The sequence below is a fragment of the Eubalaena glacialis genome, chromosome 10, assembly GCF_028564815.1.
Source record: "Eubalaena glacialis isolate mEubGla1 chromosome 10, mEubGla1.1.hap2.+ XY, whole genome shotgun sequence".
NCBI lineage: Eukaryota > Metazoa > Chordata > Mammalia > Artiodactyla > Balaenidae > Eubalaena > Eubalaena glacialis.
This window is the reverse complement of record NC_083725.1, coordinates 12699711-12720191: the sequence shown is the minus strand read 5'-3', so window position 1 is coordinate 12720191 and position 20481 is coordinate 12699711. Positions and strand designations below refer to the sequence as shown.

Genomic DNA, 20481 nt, shown 5'->3' with positions numbered 1-20481 from the left:
ATCTGTTGATCTTGTCTTAGTACTTCTCTCTTGGTCTTTATGCTCAAGCCACAGTGGCCTTTGTATTTCTTGAAAACAGTAAGCTTCTTCTCCCTTGTGACCTTTGTACTGGCTGTTCCCTTTGCCTGTAAACCTCTGGCTCCAGATCTTCTCGTGGCTGTCTCCTTTACCTCATTTATGTCTCAGCTCAAATGCTTTAGAGGTCTTTTTTGAATAAACTAAATTAACTCATTTAATCACAGTTACATGTCTTTTATTTTTCTCATAGCGCTTACCACTATCTGAAATTATTTGGTACTGTTATTTGTTTGGTCTGTTGTCTTCTTGTAGAATGTAAGCTTCTTGAGAGCAGAGGCCTTATCTGTTCACCGATGAACCTCTAGTGTCTAGAACAGTGCTTTGGCACAGATTGCTGTTCCTGTAACTCAGTATGCATTTGGCTGCCTGTAACAGGAACTAAGTCAAACTGACTTAAGCAGTAAGGACATTTACTGGCTCACATAAAAAGTCTAGAGGTAGGGTTGAGGGATTTTTGACTTAGTGGCTTAACTGTGTCAGTGGCCCAGGTTCTTTCCATTTTTCCACTTTTGCCATCATTGTCAGCTTCATCTTAAACTAATCTTTAAGATTGGATGCTAACTAGCAAGTCAGGGCTACTCGCTTCCTCATTCACATCCAGTGGGAGAGGAAAAGAAGTTTCATGTGGTTCTCAAGAGTAAGAAAATACTTTCACAGATGTGTCTGGTAAACTTTGTTTCTATTCTCTAATCGCTTTCTGAATCAATCACTTACCCGAGAATGGAATTACATTAGGCCAAAAAGTCCCATCTCTTTTGCTGCAAATGGAGTCATCTTTCTCTGAGTCAGCTGGGCTCTGAGGAAAGTAGTAGATAAAATAGTAGTAGAATAAAATTATGGTTTCTGGATTGGGAATCACTTATATCCTCTGTAATTCTAAATAAAAAATTTTTTAAATGAATGAATTCATTTAGTAAACCTGTATTGAATTGTCAAATATATGCTCAGCACTCTACTAGTTAATTGGAATACAAAATCAGAACATGGTTTTCACTTTCAGATAATTTAAGGTTTAGTGAGAGAGTCAGACAAGTTAACAGAATATTAAAATTGTTTTAAAAATCAACATGATGTACCATGATGACTATAGTTAACTCTGCTGTATAACTTATAGGAAAGTTGTTAAGAGAGTGAATTCTAAGAGTTCTCATCGCAAGGAGAAAATTTTTTTTCCTTTTTTCTTCTTTCCTTTTTATTGTATCTTTAAGAGATGTTTGTTAGCTAAACCTATGGTGGTAATCATTTCACAATATGTGTAAATTAAGCCTTCATGCTGTACACCTTAAACTTATCCAGTGGTGTGTGTCAATTATTTCTCAATGAAACTGGAAAAAATCAATTGATTAATTGATTAAAATAATTGAATCCAAGAGAAAGTGGAAAAAAGTGAAAAGGGGAAACAAAGAACAGATGAGACAAATGAAAAGCAAATACCAATGATGATAGACTTAAACCTATCCATATCAGTAATCACATTAAAGGTAAATGGCCTAAACACCTCAATTAAAAGGCAGAGATTATCAGATTGGATAAAATAGCAAAGCTCAACTATATGCTGCCTACAAGAAACACATCTTAAAAATAAATACACACAATTTAAAAGTAAAAGGATGGAAAAAGATATGCTATGCCAACACTAATCAAAGTAAAGTTAGCATGACTACATTAATATCAGATAAAGTAGATTTCAGAGCAAAAATATTATGAGGGATAAAGAAGGTCAATTCATAATGATAAAGGGGTCAATAAAGAAAAAGAAGACATAGCAGTTGTAAACTTTTATGCATCTATTAACAGAACTTTAAAACTCATGAAACAAAAACTGATGTAACCACGACAGACAAATCTACAATCATTAACAGTGATTTCAATATCCCTCCATAATTGAAAGAAGTAGACTGAAAGTCAGCAAGGTTACAGAATACTTAACACTATTGACCAATTGGATCTAATTGCGTTTATAGAACACTCTAGCCAACAACATAATACACTTTTTTTTTTTTTTTTTGCAAGTGCACTGTGGAACATTTACTAAGATAGACCATATTCTGGGCCACAGAATAAGTTTGAATAAATTAAAAAGATTTAAGTCATACAAAGTGTGTTCTCTGACCACAGTGGAATTAGGTTAGAAATCAATAAAAGAAAGATTTCTGGAAAGTCCCCAAATATTTGGAAATTAAACAGCAGAATTTTGAATAACCCATGGCTCAAAGAAGAAATCAAAAGGGAAATGGGAAATTATTTTGTGCTGAATGAAAGTGAAAACACAAAATATCAGAATTTGTGGAATGCCACTAAAGCATTACTTAGAAAGTTATAGCATTAAATACCTATTAGAAAAGAGGAAAGGTCTAAAGTCAGTGACATCAACTTCTGTTTTAAGAAACTAGAGAAATAAGAGGAAATTTAAACCAAATTAAGCAGAAGAAAGAAAAAATAAAGATCAGAGTAGGAGTCAATGAAGTAGAAACAATAGAGAAAGACAGTGAAAGCAAAAGCTAATTCTTCTGAGAATTTCGGTAAAGTTGTTAAATCTCTAGTCAGGCTGATCAGGAATAAAGACGAGAAGACAAACATTACCAATTTCAGGAATCAGAGAGGTGATATCACTATAGATTCCATAAATATTAAAAAGATTGTAAGGGAATATTATGAAAAGCATGCCAGTAAATTTAACAATTTAGGTGAATTATGGTTTGGAATTTTATAAATCCCAACAATATTAATATATAATACATAAGTATATATACCTATGTATTATATAATATATAAACAGCATATAAAATACATATATATGAACATATAAAAGACATATGTATATGTGTGTGTGTGTGTATGTATATATATACACATATACATAGATGGGAGCTAGATTTCTCACTGTCAGATAGGGAAGTTAAGCAAAGAGGGAAGGTGAATGAACTCTGTGGTACTGGATTAGAATCAGAGACATCAGTATGAACTCATGTTTAGCTTAATAAATATGCAGATGGATAGATACTATACATGAATTAGTATACACACATGAATTTCTTAGCTTTGTTTGCTGAGAGGGCCAAGAAGTGTTGACACCCCAGTAGCAGCAAGTACACTCAGCACCCAGATCTTGGTTTCTAAATACCATTGTCCAATAAAATGACTCCTTAGAGAAATGGTTGATTCTAGGGCTGGAGTAGGGAAGATATAAGATGAGCCTAAAGCACTTTGTAGTGCCAGAAACAGGAAGTGCTCAAAAAATAAAACAGTGGGGGCATGTCAAAGGGGTACAGGTGAAAGAACTCTCAATGGCTTAAGCTGAAATCATTTGAGCAAGAAAATAATGTAGTATTGGATTAGAACTCAAAGTATAAAATAAGTATACATGAGTTCATGCTGATAGAAATTATTGCATAAATAAGAGGAGAAGACACAAATTTTCCTTATGGGAAGAATTCCAAGTAGCATATGTAAATTCTGCCTCCTCCAGGAGATGGAGCTTAATCTTCCCAACCCCTAGTATGGACTGGATTTAGTGACTTGCTTCTAAAGAATAAAGTATGGAAAGGGGAAAAAAGGAACTTTACAGGGAGAAGTCTGGCAAATGCTAACTTAACCAAATGACCAAGGTTAACATTGCTAGTGATGGCACGTTGATATTGTACATCCTTTGATATGTGATAAGAAAGGCATGTCACCTCTGTGGTATTCCAGAAATAGGCCCACATATATATGTACAACTGACTTTCAACAAAAGTGTAAAGGCAATTCAGTAGAGAAAGGATGGTCTTTTCAACAAATGATTCTGGAACAATGGGATATCCATATGCAAAGAAATAAATTTCTATCCATACTCATGCCCTATACAAAAATTATTGCAAAATATGTCATAGACCTGAAAGTAAAATTGAAAATCATTAAGCTTGTAGAAGAAAATGTAGGAGAAAAGTCTTCGTGACTTTGTGTTAGGCAAAGGTTTCTTAGATATGACACCAAAAGTGTGTGCAAAAGACTGTTTCCAAATAAGATCACATTCACAAGTACCAGAGGTTAGAACTTCAACATATCTTTTTGGAGGACACAATTCAATGCATAACAAGTGTAGTGGTTCCCAGTTTAGGGATTGCTTTTGTGTTTAATGCAGGAGAACTGAGAATTTCTCTGTATACTAAGTGCAATTCCCATACTGTGTAAGTAAAGCATCTTCCATATCTTTGCTTACTTTTCTTTCAAATGCAATGATGGTGTTGTAATTAATAAATACAAGTTCATTTGAAAATATTATGAGTTTGTGATAGCTTTTTGGCATTTATTCAATTTGTGGATAATATACCTCTAACTGCTATTATGTGGATCTCTGCTTTGTTTGTCTGTTTTTACTTTTAACAGCAATAGTCTCTTTCACCTATTTTGTGCCAAACTTTGACACTCGGACACCAAAATAATGTTACCTTGGCCCTTTGTCTTACAAAGTCTGTTCCTAAAACAGGTCCTTCAGCTTCTTGCTTCTGTGTGTTTCCTTAAGGGATAGAAATGAGTTCATGGGATTGAGCTAGGGGACTGCTGTGTCTTCTCTTTTCTGTTTACCTGGTACACACAGAAACTCCTCTTTACTTCTAGCCAAACTCCCATGTGGATTCCTTACTGTAGATAAATTCATCTTAAGGAAGAAATCAAGAGGGAGTGCATAACTTGAATTACAACAATATTTTGTTACAACATTGTTTATTATACTAAAAAGTGGATCTAGCCTAAATATTTACAAATGGGAATTGGTTAAATTAATTAAATAGCTGTATCACAAAGTACTTCGCAGGTATCAAGAATTATCTAGAGCCCTGTTTTTTAAATCTTTATCTCATTTGTAAGTTCAATATATAAAATAAATAAAAGCTAAGCAGCTCTGATGTATGGGGAACCTAGAGTCTTCATCTACCCAATTTTGTCCTCTGAGGGACCTCTTTCGAACCTCTAGGATTTTATGCAGCACAGTTTAAAACCAGTGCTGTAGTGAAAAATGTAATGATGTAAAATTATGTTGATGTTAAGTTAAAAAAATTACCAAAACAATATGTCCAGTATGCTTTAAGTTTTATAAAAAGAACTTTTATACACTGTGTTTATACTATATACAAATACAATAATCTATATCTTGAGAAAAGATGGGGGAAATATTCATTAAAATGCTGGGTGTTGAGATTATAGCTGATTTTTGGTTTCTGTTTTGTCTTTTTAATTTTTAAATTGTGTACATGTATTTCTTTGGGAATGAAAGATATTCTTTCATATTAAAAAGTAGAGAACCATTGCTTAATAGGAAACTTACATTTTGGGAAGGGTAACAGTCTCATTCCTCAATCCCTTGAGAGAGAGGAATTATCTTGAAAATGTTATAAAAATGATATTAGTAGCATAGATTTATTTAGAAATTATTAATATCAGTAGTCTTATGTGTTAAGTATGTTAGGATAAGTCACATTTTTAGCATCTAAGGGAGAAAATGGAGCTGAATGTCAGTGAATTCAGAATGAACTGAACTTTGTAAAGCAATGATTCTCAATTCTGGGATGATGTAAGAAGAATGTCAAAATAATTAAAACACCCTTTCTCTCCACCTTTCCAGATTAAGTGCTCTGGTGAGCCATTGTTACTGATAAGAGTATACCTCAGCTCTAGTTCCTTGGTTTTATTTATTTATTTATTTATTTATTTATTTATTTTTGGGTGTGTTGGGTCTTCGTTTCTGTGCGAGGGCTTTCTCTAGTTGCGGCGAGCGGGGGCCACTCTTCATCACAGTGCGCGGGCCTCTGACTGTCACTGGTTCCTTGGTTTTAGATCAAGAAAAACTTCTGTAGAAGAAAGGGTGAGATGGCATGCATATCACTAATTTTCTCACCTTTGCTCCACAAAATCAGAGGGTTTTTTTTCTTTGTGGTAGTTTGAAAGTTTGGGGTATTCAGGTTTGGCAGCAGAAAGTGTGGTTTTATGGTAAACTAAGTGGACAGTTAAGAGGAATTGAGGAATTGTTAATATTTGATGGCAGAACCAAAGTGTTTATGAAGAGAAATCTCTCTAGTTTAAAACCAAAATTTTCATCAGAGCATTATATACGTAGACAGTAAAAGTATTTTCAATGAAAAATAATTTCCTCAGAAGAAAATAAAACACTTTTATGGATGTGGAAGGTGTGTTATACAGAAAATTTAATTGTAATGATATTGGCTGTGATCAGTTTTTTTAGTAGTCTTATCTTTACCTATGTTTTATATCCATATAGCCTCTAAATTTTCATTATTTATAGAAATATTTCACCAGCTAAGGAATATGACTTAAATATAAAGATATGTAATCAAAATACTTACCCATGAAGCATTTCTTATATAATTTATACAAATCGTAAGTAGAAAAGATAGAATATGCTCAATCCTTATTCCCTTAGAGTTCTTCCTGGAAAGTGTATGAGGTTTTTATTTCCTCAAAAGAAATAGACATATGTTGGTTTAGTTCAAGGAAATTGTGAACATTTTTAAAGTATGTGGGAACTAAGTTTATACTTTCCTCATTCCCTATATTTTCTTGTGATTTTGTGATTTTGGGGGCAGTCCTTGTCATTTAACTTGGGTTAAGTATAGCTATGGCAGTGATTAGCCTTCTTGTATTCAAGGAATGAGTGCACACCAAGTACCAACACCTGAAGGTAAGCAGAGATCAAGAATAATCTTTTGTGATTTGGGAGTTAGTGTAGTTTTGGTTATTTTTCCTTCTCCCAAGATTTTAGAAATAAAAGAGTCCTATTCCTGTAATTGTGTTGACACTTGATAAGAAATGTTTAGGTGCACTTAAGATAAATCCATTATAATTTGTTTTCTTGTTTAATTGGTATTCCTTGCTACAGAATTCTATTTTTTAACTGATACATAATAATTTAAATTTTGAGTAGAACTTTTTTATATAATAGAAAATAAAATATTATTTGACATATTTTATATTTTAATTTTATATTTTATGAAATTGTCAAGCTCTGATTAATGCTGAAGCTTGTCTCAGTGGCACCTCAATGCAAAAGGTAAAAAGCTAATAACTAAGACTTTCTACTTCTTCAGAAGCACAATTGTATCTTTCTGCAAATTTGCAAAAAGCAGCTTGTCCTAACAAATTTTGCACATTGTCACTTCAGTTTACAAAATTTGAACATTTAATATTAATATATGTTATGTAAAATCTTGTTGGGAAACATGCCTATCCTAGATTGAGGCCTTTTTTTCTCTCTTTCATTTTTATTTTCACAAACATATCCTGAAATAGGGAACTGTGAAAAAAGATTAAGATTTAAATCCTTATCTAATGAAAATCATACATTGTCCCTGATTTATGTCATGAGATTATTCCGTAGAGTCCAGTTTCTTGCTGATATTTGTTTAATAATGGATTTGATGGTTTGAATGGTATTTAATGAGATGAGTATACTTAAGTAGTTTGAGGGTCTCAGACTTTTTCAAGTTTTTTTTTTTTACTCATTTTTTTTTATTTTGGAGTGAATAATTTGAAGTCTAAAAAGACACTAAGTTAATGGTGATACTTATGATCTCAAAGGAAATTCATTTAGAAACCTTACAGGAAATACTCACAAAAGTGATAATGTTCCAGATTGTCAATAAAGAGATGAAAGTTTAATAAGCTGTTATTTTTATTGTGAATTACTTTTTCCAGTTCAGAAACAACCAATATGCAATTTATAATAGCTCTGGCAGAGGGAATTAAAATAATTTAGAATTTACTCTTTGATTTGTCAAAGTATGTCCAAGAAATAAGAGACATTTACTTAGGGTCTGTCTTGTGTTTCAGTTCTTCAGTAAAAGTGGCAGTATACTAAGCTATGTTTTAAAAGTTAATTTGAGATCTTACATTACATTCTAGTGAATCATTTTTGGATTTTACACAGAACTGAGCTCCTTGTTCCTTGTCATTCTGTGGTTTGTATTGCAAGGTCCACAAGTTTAAAACTAATAACACCATGAAGAATTCTCCATGAGTCATCCTGTCAGCTGTAGCTTCTGCTTTAGAGCCTTTCTGATATAACTAATTAATGTTTTATTGCCAGCTCTGCTAAACTTTTCATGCTTTGGATATATATGCTAATAAAAAAGTACAATGGTAGATAATGTTCAGACTTTTTTGGGCTAGTTCCAAAATTTTTAGTTCTTTTAGTGACTCTAAGCTAGACCAGTTATAAATTATAAGTGGCAAAAGAATTTATGATTGGTGTTTTTTTTTTTTTGGTGGGGAGGAGGGAAGTGGTAGTGGTCATTTACTACTATTGGTTCTATGAATCTTGCTGTCCAGAGATCTAAAGATTGAATTAACAGTTCAGCTGAAGTCAGTACTATGTTCTGAATCCCTATACTTATGGGCACTGTGTATTTTAGACAAATGTTCTTTTAGCTGTTATGTTTGTTATTTTGTGAAAAATGATATAATACTTGAGCTGGCTGGTTCATATTCATATTAGAGTAATTTCAAAATTAAGTGCTATGCTTCAGGTTATTTAAATTATTTTATAGAAATATATAAATGAAAAACGCGATTTACATCTGGGACACAGAATGCCTTAATCATTCTTGATATTTTAAAGGAGATGAGGAAATAATGGACTTTTTTGCTAAGTGGCAGGTATGGTCAACATAATTTCACTATGTTTAAAAAAAATCACTGACCTTACTTGCCAGGAAAATTAAAAGTTTTGGTCGTAACCTGATATATTTTCTTACCCTGTAGCATCTGGGAAGTTTGTTAACTTGAGTATTGCCATTAATTTTATATAATATGACTTGGCAAGTTAAGTTTATAGTTTCATCACTGGCTTTGAATTATGCATTTCTGTGGATTTTACTGAGCTAAAAACCGATTGGAATATTGTTAGTCTTTATTTTTATTTTCTATTGAATTTGAAGTCATGCAGCTAAAGTTCAGATTTTATTTTTGTTCTCCCTAATAGGTAATAATAATTAAGTGGTTACTATGTGCTAGGCAGTGCTTCTCATTTAATGCTTCTCATTTTCTGATTTAATCCTCAAAACAATCTTGTGAGGTAGGTCTAGTATTGTCACTGTTTTACAGATAGAGAGGTTAAGCAACTTGCCCATGTTCAAGTACCTTTTCATTGTGAAACTAGAATATGAGCCTAGTTATATTTTTTCTGAGGAGTCCCTGAACCTAAGGCCCTGAGATCACTTGTAATTTTCATTGACTATAACAATATTGGAATAGTCTGTTTTTTTCACTGTTGTTTATTATCATTTTATGAGGGGTTGAGCCTTAGAATTATCTTAATTGTTATCTGTTTTGCAGAGTTCTTTGTCTAGTAACTCTCCTCACTGGAGTGATTTTTTTCCCCCTGCATTTTAATATCACTAAAATCAGGATGTATCTTACAATGGAATTTTTGAGAATTCTAAATTTAGTAGCTAACATTGTTTGACTGTTAATAAAAGCTTGACCACTATCCAATGTAGGTAAGATTTCCTTAACTTCCTCCCCTTCATTTCAGTTATCCATTATTAAGAACCATCTAACTCTGAAATTCCTCATCATAACTAAACCCAAGGGAGAAAAATCTAATATCTTGGAGGAGGCAGAGAGTAGGAATTAAGGTTTGATTGTGATATCCCTATTTCTTCTTTCAGAACACTTCTCACTGGAGTAGTATCAAAAGGCTAGCTCTTTTCTCACCAAAATCAATAAAAGGAAAATACGATTTCTAGTAGGCTATTTATTATAAGCAAATATGTGATGACACAAAACTTTGGCAGTTCTTTGCAATATTTTTGATCCGGAAGAAATTCTGTTTAACGATCTTAAAAGTTTTAAGTTTTAAAATCTTAAAAACAATTATAACATCGTGTACGTATATTGTAGAATAGTTAAACCTGTCTGGGACTTCCCTGGTGGCACAATGGTTAAGAATCCATCTGCCAATGCAGGGACATGGGTTTGAGCCCTGGTCCGGGAAGATCCCACATGCCGCGGAGCAACTAAGCCCATGCGCCACAACTACTGAGCCTGCGCTCTACAGCCCGCAAGCCACAGCTACTGAGCCCACATGCCACAACTACTGAAGCCTGCGCGCCTAGAGCCTGTGCTCCACAACAAGGGAAGCCACCGCAATGAGAAGCCCGCGCACCGCAACAAAGAGTAGTCCCCGCTTGCTGCAACTAGAGAAAGTCTGCGCGCAGCAACGAAGACCCAACACAGCCAAAAATAAATAAAAATAAATAAATAAATTTATTTTAAAAACCCCAAAAAACAAAAAACAAAAACCTGGCTAAAAATGGAAGTTTTACTCCACTATATATTAGTTATAGGTTAGGGTTATTTAATTACCAAATCACATTTCCCTCTATAATAACATATCGGGAGGAATGGGAAAATAAAAAATTGGGGGAGGTCTCTGTATATTGCTACCTAGTGATTTAATACTCGAGCTCAGAGCTAACAAGGAAAAGGCATCCTGAGTCAAGTGAGTGAAAGTATTGTGACATTTAAGGCCCTTGGTTAGGATTTTTGGCATACGAATATGCTTAGTATAGGTAATCAAAAATAGGGGCATCTAGTCACCTTATCCCAATGGCTCAAATTCCTGATAACCCTTTTCTTTACATATTATGGTTCTTCATATTGGCAGTTTGACTTTGTCTTATAACTAGCAGAATACATATACACATATATAAATATGCACGAAACATGTTCATTGTTGGCTAAATGTCCACATCATCAATATGATACTTTCAAAAGCCAGACACATTTGATTAAGTAGGCATATCCAACATGTCAGCATTCAAATACAGCTGTTCTACTTAAATATCTAACCAAAGGAGATCTTCACAATTTTATGATTGGACTATACAATGGACAAGGACTTGAAAATAGGGGATTTTGTACACCAGAATTGTTTCATCAGCCTTGTGTTGGGTTACTCTGTTGCTTAGAATATGGCCATTTCTTAGCCTTTAGACCTACCTTTCTGTAGCATTTGATAATATTATCTCTTCTTTATTGGCTCCTAGGACAACCCTTTCTCTATTCTGATTTATCTTCTTAATCTCCTTCATTGGCTCTCACATCCTTTCTCAGTTGTTCAGAAGCTAGGTTTCTTTTCCCCAGGATTTGATCCTTGGTGTTCTCTCTTTACCTGCTGTTTTAAATTTCAATGGCCATCAATAGGTTGGTGACTCAAATCTACAACTCTAGCCCCAAGTTTTTCTTTGGGGTTCTAGCTTTCTATTTCCAGCTATCTGATTACATCTTCATCTCAATATCCAGCAGATGGTAGGGATTTTACAAACCATGGGATTCTCTTGGTGATTTTCTTAGCTGGAGCAGAGGGAAGAATGAAGTAGCCAGGAGCGCCCTTGACTTTGTTACTTGCATACATGCAACTGCACATACATAGGTACATACATATTTCTTTGTTTTACCACATACTTTAAAGTGGAATTTGGTGACTAGAGAAAAAGTATTGTGATGTAAATAAAGATTTTCTTGAGAAAAGTTCTTTGTACTTTATGAATATAGTAAGTCGATTATGATAAGCGAGTTATACTGTAGGGTGGTCCTTCTTCTTTATCTTCTCATTCCATTTTTGTCCTCTTTCCCTTCCTTTCCATTCCCTTGTAAGAGAAAATAACTCAGGAAACTGGTGTACACTCAGTAGTCTGGGAACTTCCAGGTTTCTTTACCAGAATCTCCCTGGATGATGCAGTTTCTGACGCAAGCAGCATTGTTTTTGGGTAGGAGTTTTTATAATGGCTGTCAGGCCAAGTGGCTAAGGTTGCTAACTGCAGGTATTATCCTTTGCAGAAATTCAGCTGGGAATTCTTTTCTGCCAACTTTTATGTTCATCTTTAAATTTAAATCCCATTCCCTCCCACCTCCCCCAACAAGTAAGGATGGACTACTTAAGAACTCTTATTTCTGAAGATTTGGTAATCTTTTGTAATCTTTTGTAAGAAAAGGCTGTAGTTCTTTTAGCTTACAGAACTGAAAAAGATTTTTAAGTACCTTTGTTTTCTACTTTTGGAATGTATTTTTAATAACTGATAGTACCCCAATGGGAATTTTTTCTAGATTTCTGGTATTATCTAAACATAAATAATTGAGAATCATGATTTAATGATGATCAAAGGTTAGACACAGACCAACCAATAGAGCAGTAATCAGTACCCAGATATTTTGGATGGGGAAAGGTGAAGAAGGAACTGTTCTTGCTAGGAAAACTAAATATAATATTTTAATGGTAAAATATTTCTCTTTGCTTAAGTTTTTTTAATCTGTAAAATGGAAATAATATCTTCATAGTTTTTTTTTAGGATTAAAAAATAATACATGTGAACAGTTTAGAATAGTGCTTAGCATCTACTAAGCTCTCAATAAATGTAGCTATTGCTATTATTATTTGAATTTTTAAAAAGAGAACCCATACTCAGAGGCAGCTGATGGTAAATGCACCTGCAATTTAAGATTTAACAAAGTAGTTAAGATATTAAAAAATGGTATCCAACTCCACCTGTTTGTTGAATCTTGCTTTGGGAAAGTTAGTGTAAGATTTAAATCCCTTATTCTGGTTTTGTAGAATGAATAAGCTTAATAACAATCTTGCAAGTGAAATAACTACATCTATTCTTTTTGTTTTTTCTTTGTTTCAGGTTTCCCCTCAAAAAACCTATAAGGTAAGTTGTTCAGTTGCACTTCATATATTTAGGTTAAATTTTACTTAGAAGTGTTCCTTCGAAATTATGGTGCATTTTTGTGGTTTTAGAAAATGTGCATTTAAGTAGTTTAAAGTTTCAAAATGTTTTACAAATTTAAAATATAACAGGTGTTGCGTATTTTTTCTGGAAGACAGCATTATTTTGATAACATTTCCAATGTTTTTAATACAAGCATTTTAAAAGTTTGTTCAAATTGATACTTAAGATCACTCCCTATGAAGAGATTTAATTTTAAAATCTATTGTGACTGTTTTCAGTTGTGAGTAGCTTGGGGAGTGTAAATGGATTGCCAGTTTTTGATGTGTTTTATCACTTGGGTAACTGTAACTGCCTTTTTAGTTAATGAACTTTGACAAACTGGATCAGTCTTAATTACCCTAAGACAGTAAAGGAAAAAATCCAAAATGTCCAAACATGTCTGTGCCTATATCTGTATCTCCATATTTATTCATTTCCTGGGATTAAACGCCTCTTCCTCAGTACTTGTTCTTCAGCATCTTTTTTCTCTCTCATCTTAATTGTTGTATGTATTATTTAAAATGTAGGTAGTATGTCATTCCTAATTATTATAGTACTTTTATCGTTTCTAGTGATGGCATAGTCCAGGATACCAACGCTAATCTTGGCATTTCAAGTAATTAGAAGTGTATGTATTATAGTAGTGGTCTTGTTTGCTGCCCAGCCATTATCTGATCAAGTATAATTGGGTAGGTCATAGGAAAAATAATAATTCTTATGTCATCTGGGCCTTGGAAAGACTTCTGTGGCAAGAATTATAGGCAGGCTTTAAGAGAGCCTTGCGCCAGAGAACAAATGTATGGACACCAAGGGGAGAGAGCAGGGGCGGGGGTTGGGGGGGTGGGCTGAGTTGGGAGATTGGGATTGACATGTATACACTAATATGTATAAAATAGATAACTAATAATAACCTGCTGTATAGCACAGGGAACTCCACTTCACTGTACAGTAGAAACTAACACAACATTGTAAAACAACTATACCCCAATTTAAAAAAAGAAAAAAAGCCTTGCCTAAGATTTTTCTTTTTTAAAACTGTTCTCATCCATGCTGTATTTACACAGTGATTTTGAACCTGGCCATAATATACATAGGGTTGGGGAATATGTTTAATTACTTTTAGGTACTGTTCTCTTATCTGTTAAATGGAAATAATAGTGATTAACCTGTGAAAACCACTAAAAGGTTTCAAGCAGTTATTTCTCAGAATAAAATAGACTTTATTACTAAATAGCACTCATTATTTTTAAGCACTTTTTATAACCAGGTAAATAGACTCTGTATTAAACATAGCACAGACTGAATTTTAAAACTTCTTGAAAAATATAAATTAGAGAGGTTTATGAGACTGTGCAAGGTAAACTGATTTCTTGGTTTCTCTTTGTAAGACACACTTGGGATTTTTAAGTTAAGTTTTTATTCCAATGATTTTCTTATAGTAAAATATTTAATTGCTTTTATTTAATTTAGGCATGGAAGTATTTTGAACCGAGAGTCACCAACAGATAAGAAGCAGAGAGTTGAGCGCAGTACATCCCATGATTTTGACCCCACAGGTAAAGCGCTTTGTTCTGCCAAAGAATATCGAGAGCAGTGAAGTTTCCAGTAATAACACTTTAAGCTGCATGACCACCTGAAACACCCAGCAGTAGCTGTTTGATCTGTTTAAGACTCTCCTTCCTCTTCAATTATGTAATACAAAACCTTTGCACTCAGGAGGAATACAAGCATTTTTAACTTTCAACGCTATGGATTCCACTATGGAAACATCATTATAGACTCTATTATATTTTAAAATAATGATGATAATAGAAATGGTTATTGTATCATAATTGGAGATTTCGGTCAGACCAAGAACTTGGGTAAATCCTAGGTAGGAACAGTAGTATGTTTATAAAATCAAGGCTATAATCAAGGCTTGATAACAACTACATATTCTGTAGTCATCTAAGAGTTCAGGTGTGGTCATGGTAAATTGGAGTATTAGATCAAATAATTTAAAATTAATGATCATCTCATTTTACAATAAGCAAATGAATAGAAATCCCTTTTTCTTCAAAGAGTATTCTAAACTCAGACAGCTGTCTTTCAATCTCAGTAGTGTCGATCTTTCCTAGAGTTTTCATGCTGGTGGACTTTTGACTATTTATATTCTTAATTTTGTATGTATAGGTTGAACCCCTCTTGTAATATATAGGCCTTTGCTTTCCCCTTGTAAACCCACTCAGTATTTAATTTATAAAAATTGCTTGATAATTTTGCTTTTGTCATTTGAAACTTATTCTTTGTTCATATACTCTTTTATTACTTGCATGTTCCTATGACAAAAGATGAAGTAAGTAAATGCTAAGATCTCAGATACATAAGTATAATATATCTATTTTTAAGTATTTTCACTTAGAAGTATAATTTTTAATGGAGTATTTTTTGTGTCTAATTAAGATTGTTTATACTTTTAGTAAAGACTGCTAGTTTATTTTGAAAAATATAAATATTATCTAGGAAGGGAAGAATGGGAAGTGAATAGCTACTAAGTTACCTGCATCTTGGGTGGTAGGTGAAAAATGAAATCCCAATCATCAATTTAGGAGGCTTTGGTGGTGGAAGTATGTAATATGTAACTTCTTGCATCTCCATTAAGAAATAATTCTTTATTTCTGACACCTAATTTTGATGTCATAGGGCTCAGAGGCTTTCATTTATATGATTAGTCACTGTCTTGATAATTAGGGTCACATGTTTCTGCCCTATGCTCAGCAAAGCATTATAGTCTTGTTAGATTGACTTACTCTGTATTGGTCATCTGTGATGTGCCTATCTCCAGAGACAGATTAGCAAAGTGGTATTCAGTGCTTCATAATGAGATTATTACAGCTTTTAGTGCTTTTGTCATCTCTACAATTGTCAGATGATATATTTTGTAGACTTTTCATGTATTGTTTTGTTTGAACATATTTTTATTGCACTGTCTTTTCTTTGATAAATCTAAAATATGTCATTACCTGTGCTGTTCGTGACTATTCTAAGGGCTATCACCTGTGATGTTCATACTTTGTGTTTGCACGATTTAACTTGATCATGATTCATTCTTTTTTCCCCCATGAATTTTTCCCCTTACATTGGTCTCCATATTTTCTATATCTCTCTCCTTTTCTCCCGCTCCTGTGCAGATAGCTCCTCCAAGAAGACAAAGTCTAGTTCAGAGGAGAGTAGATCCGAGATATATGGTAAGCTAATGTAGCCAATTCAGCCTTGCACCTTTGGAGCTTGCTTCATGCTGTTTCTTTTCTTTCTTTCTTTCTTTTTTTTTAACTGCAGTCTCTTGTGTCTGCTCTGCATGGCATGATCTATTGCAGGGAAAGGGAGCCTGGGGTTTTAATGTGGCTGTGATGTGGAAGCTTAAGGTTGCTAGAAACTAACATTGTAGAGTAAGAATAGGCACATTACCCATCTTCTCCTTCGTCTTGTTCATGTTAGGAAAGTGATTATCTCTAATATGTTTGGGTCAAGTTTCTCCAAATAATATGGATGAGCTTTGAATTCTTGGCATTTTCTTCCCATGTCCCGTTTGCAGAGTTTGGATCATGTAGAATTTCATCAGTGCTACCAGTCTTTTTCTCTAAGTATAGTACTGGTATAGTTTGATGTGTTAGCAGTTCTTTGGAATTTTAATTTTATTTTTAATTGTTTCTTTATTTTTAATTGCCTCATCATCTGGAAATGCTGTTCTTGTGTAATTTATCTACAACAGCAAAAATAGCCTAAGTATTTTATTTTTGTAGCATGAAGAATGTCTCTGCCTTTCATAAGTTTCCCCAAAGCTTATTCTCAATGGGAAAATTTCAAAATGACACCTTTAAAAAATAATCTTCACAAAGAGCAGCTTTAACCTGAATGGTCAAGTTTGCAACAGATGATTAAAACACTAATATTTCCAGGCTATGTCCTCTCTTCCAAAGATAATATAAACCATGTTTGTGAATTTCAGACATATTTTTCCTTTTCTTGTGCACAGTTTTACCTGCCCTCTTTTCTTTATTTGGCATCTAATTAGTGTTTTGAGAAAAGTGGATAAGAGAAGCACTGCCTGGAACCTAGACTTTTAAAATAATCTCTGAAAGACCAGTAAGTTTTTTTTTTTTAAAGAAGATTCCAAATTTGGCCTCAAAGGAAAACCAGGTCTTCTCCAATAGAGCCAAAAGTCTATCAAGTGGAAGTTTCCCTGGGTGCAGCTGTTTCCTAGCTTGATATGCACATGAAAGGAAAAAATACGTGAAAATGCCCCCTTTCTCTTTTAAGACACTTTATAATTTATATCTCCTGACACTTGAACACATGATGTCAGATACTATTTAGTATTATGAGGCCTGTGTTTGGTTATAAATCAGTTAATGCCTCTGTGTTAGATACATACATATAGTTCTTTGCTTGGGTTTATGTGACCAGTACTTTTTCTGTGTAGTTAAACCTTTTACAGTAGTTCAACAGGAAATGTATACCATGTCCTATAGCATGTCAAGTTCATGCTTTTTCTTCCTTCCAAAGTATTTGGCTCCTCATAAGTTCTTGAGACTCTGTCTTTCTGTTCTATATAAAGAACTTCCTATGGTTTATTCTCTTCTTAGGAATGTGAACACTATCTTTAAAGCACCATTCTTTTCCAGCAACCTTTGCAATGTTGTAATTTCATCTCCCCCACCATTTTCCTAGATCTGTGGTATGTATGCAAAAGCTTGCTGTTTGCTTTGGATGAGACTAACAATTTAGGAATCCATGACTAGAAATAGTATACTAAGATTTTTCTTACCAGCGATGGGAATATTAACACTAGTTCAGACATGCCATTGGCTTGGTAGTAATAGAAACATTTTAAGTGGTAATGGGGAAGTAAGGTGTGGCTTCTCTGTGTTTGTTTCTTGAGAACCCTTGAAATACCTTTTTTGGAAGGAACTGAGCCATGAGTTCTCAAAAAGCACTTTTGAGAGGGATGAGTTGATCAGAACAGAGTTAGCATGCTAACTTAAATCTCTTTGACATTACAAATATTTTATCACCTGTGTGAATAGACTTCTTCAGACTGTGTGCAGTTAGCGTGGGTGAAAAGGAATCTCTAGAGAGTTTTGGAAATACTGGTATATGACTGAGTAGAATCATAGCAACTGGTGACATTGCTTTAGTGTAGGGTCTCTTAACAAGCCCACTTTTAACTTTTAAGATTATACATTGTCTTCTCTTGGGGTAAAATTGTTAGCTGGGTACTTCACACAAATAGTAGTCATTCAGTTACAAATTATTTATTTAAACTTCCCTAGCCATTTTTAGAGCCATTTTGTGAGATAGATTTACTTTGCTCATTTTAAGAGGAAACCAAATGTTTGTTTTGTATTCACTTCTTTGTTAAGTTTCTGCCCAGCGCAGTAGGTCAATATTTGTTCCTTTTCCCCTTATTTTCCCCTCTGAACCTTTTGGAGTCTGTTGACCATGTACAGATATGTTTTCTGATCTGCAATTTTAATGATACTTAATTTTCTGTTTTCCTTACTAATATTATAATGGAGAAATTTTGTGGGGGTTTGAGGAATATGAGATATTTAGCAGGGGAATTTTGAGTTAGTCTACAGCTTCTTCCTAACTTCTGTCTTGGTGTCATGAAGAGATTACAGCTGATGGTATTATGTACAAGAAAATAAACCATGTCTTTTTGAAACTGTCTTAGTCTGTTTCAAAAAGACTTCTATAACAAACTACCAGAGGGGCTTCTATAACAAAATACCGGAGACTTGGCTTAAACAACAGAATTTTATTTTCTCACAGTTTTGGAGACTAGAAATATGCAGTCAGGCTGCCAGCATTGGTCAGATTCTGGTGAGAGCTCTTCTCCGGGTTTAAAGACGGCCACCTTCTTGCTTTGTGCTCACATGGTCTTTTCCTTGGTGCAAGCACATGTAGAGAGGGAAAGAGAGAACAAGCTGTTTGGTATCTTATAAGGATACTAATCCCAGCATAAGGGCCTCACTCTTATGACCTTATTTAACCCCAATTCCTCCCCAAAGGCCTCATCCCCAAGTACTATCATGTTGAGGGTTAGGGTTTAAACATATGAATTTTGTGGGGGTGACACAAACATTTAGTCCATAACAGAAGGGAATTGTTAGTACTTGAAATATCCAGGTTTGGATACTTCAGGGTGTATTTTCTTTTAATTCATATATTCTTTTTTATTCCAGCTTCTCATATCTGTAAAATGAAAACTTCTTGGTTTGATTTTCACTCTCACCAAATTATTATTCTCTTTTTTCTTCAACCTTGCAAAGAGCATTCTACATGAACCTTCTGTGTCCTCATAAATCACTCACTTCCTAACCTCTTAAAATCTGACTTCTGAACACATACTATCTGGAAGGTGAATCAAAATATCCAACTTGAAAATTTATGAACTTTTTCTTAGTTCTCACCTTCCCCTTGTGCCATTAGGCAATGTTGATGCCATTTCTTTGGTGTATATAATATTAAATCAACCTGTTTCTTTTCTCTTTATAATGGTTTTGTCTTTTCTGTACTTGATTTCTTTTTCCATATAAATATAGGCATGACTCAAGTTTCTGTCTCATATTTATAACTGTTTGCTGAATATTTGCACTCTAACTATCCTTCAAATCCAAATGAGCAATCTGGAATTTATCATTGTTAACTATGGCTGGAAATCAATCCTCCCCTTGATTTCCCTGATTCTTTTAATGGCATGGTCATTTTCCCATTTACTTAGTCTTATTTTCTTACATTTATCTTTGACTTCTCCCTTTCTCTTGTCCTCTATTGTCAACTACTTGCCAGGTTTAATTGGTTCTACCATCACATTATTTTTCACCCACTGCTGTTTGGTTTCATCTCCACTGCTTTGTTCAGTTTGTCATCATGTCATTAGACTATTTTAATAGACTCATAACCTTCTTTCATGTTTATTTCATATTGATTCACTTCCTTTTCTCCATTCTACTGTATTCAGTCAGATGAGTGTTACTAAAGTAAGGATTTGGTCATTCACTTTTTGGGAAAGTACAAATAGTTATTAAGATATGCCATAATTTGTTTCCAATTCATCATTCTCCATTAATCTAGTACTGTTCACCCAAAGGTACCAGACTGTCCTCCAAATTTTCCTTTCCCAATTGTGGCTTGGTCCTCTTTGCTCATGCCATTCCCATTGTTTTGAATGGATTATCTCCTATAACTCACTATTAGAATCCTCCCCATCCTTCAAGGCCTAGGTTCAAATACTGCCTCTTTCATAGGGCTTTCCTAGGTTTACCCAGTTACTTTTGTTGTCTGAACTTTGACATCCTGCTTTGTATCAAGTTATTTGTATTTATATTCATCTTTGTATCTCCCATAATGCCTGACACACTGGAGTCACTCAATTAAGTGAGTTTTGAATGAGTGGTTGTTGAGATTGGGATGAAGTATTTTAGTAAAGAGAATTGATGGAATACAATGTTGATTCATCATAATTGGATTTTTCTTTCCTTTGAAAAATTTTAAGGTAGAAGAAAATGTAACTTTGAAAAGAGACTTACTGTTGGTTATAGTCTAAAAGAATGAAATCGGCATGCTTGGAACTTAAGCCTCCTCTTGCTGGCAG

General features: G+C 33.9%; 1 protein-coding gene across 2 annotated transcripts in view; it reads left to right on the top strand.

Annotated features, from left to right (window-relative positions):
• Window positions 1-20481, top strand: part of ARHGEF12 (Rho guanine nucleotide exchange factor 12) — a 140152-nt gene that overhangs the window by 50459 nt on the left and 69212 nt on the right. Inside the window, exons 2-4 of one of the 2 annotated variants that reach the window (XM_061203319.1) lie at window positions 12759-12782; window positions 14313-14398; window positions 16013-16069. In XM_061203319.1, the coding sequence (XP_061059302.1) occupies window positions 12759-12782; window positions 14313-14398; window positions 16013-16069 (167 nt within the window). The remainder of the gene's footprint in view (window positions 1-12758; window positions 12783-14312; window positions 14399-16012; window positions 16070-20481) is intronic. The other variant, XM_061203321.1, reaches the window with a different exon arrangement.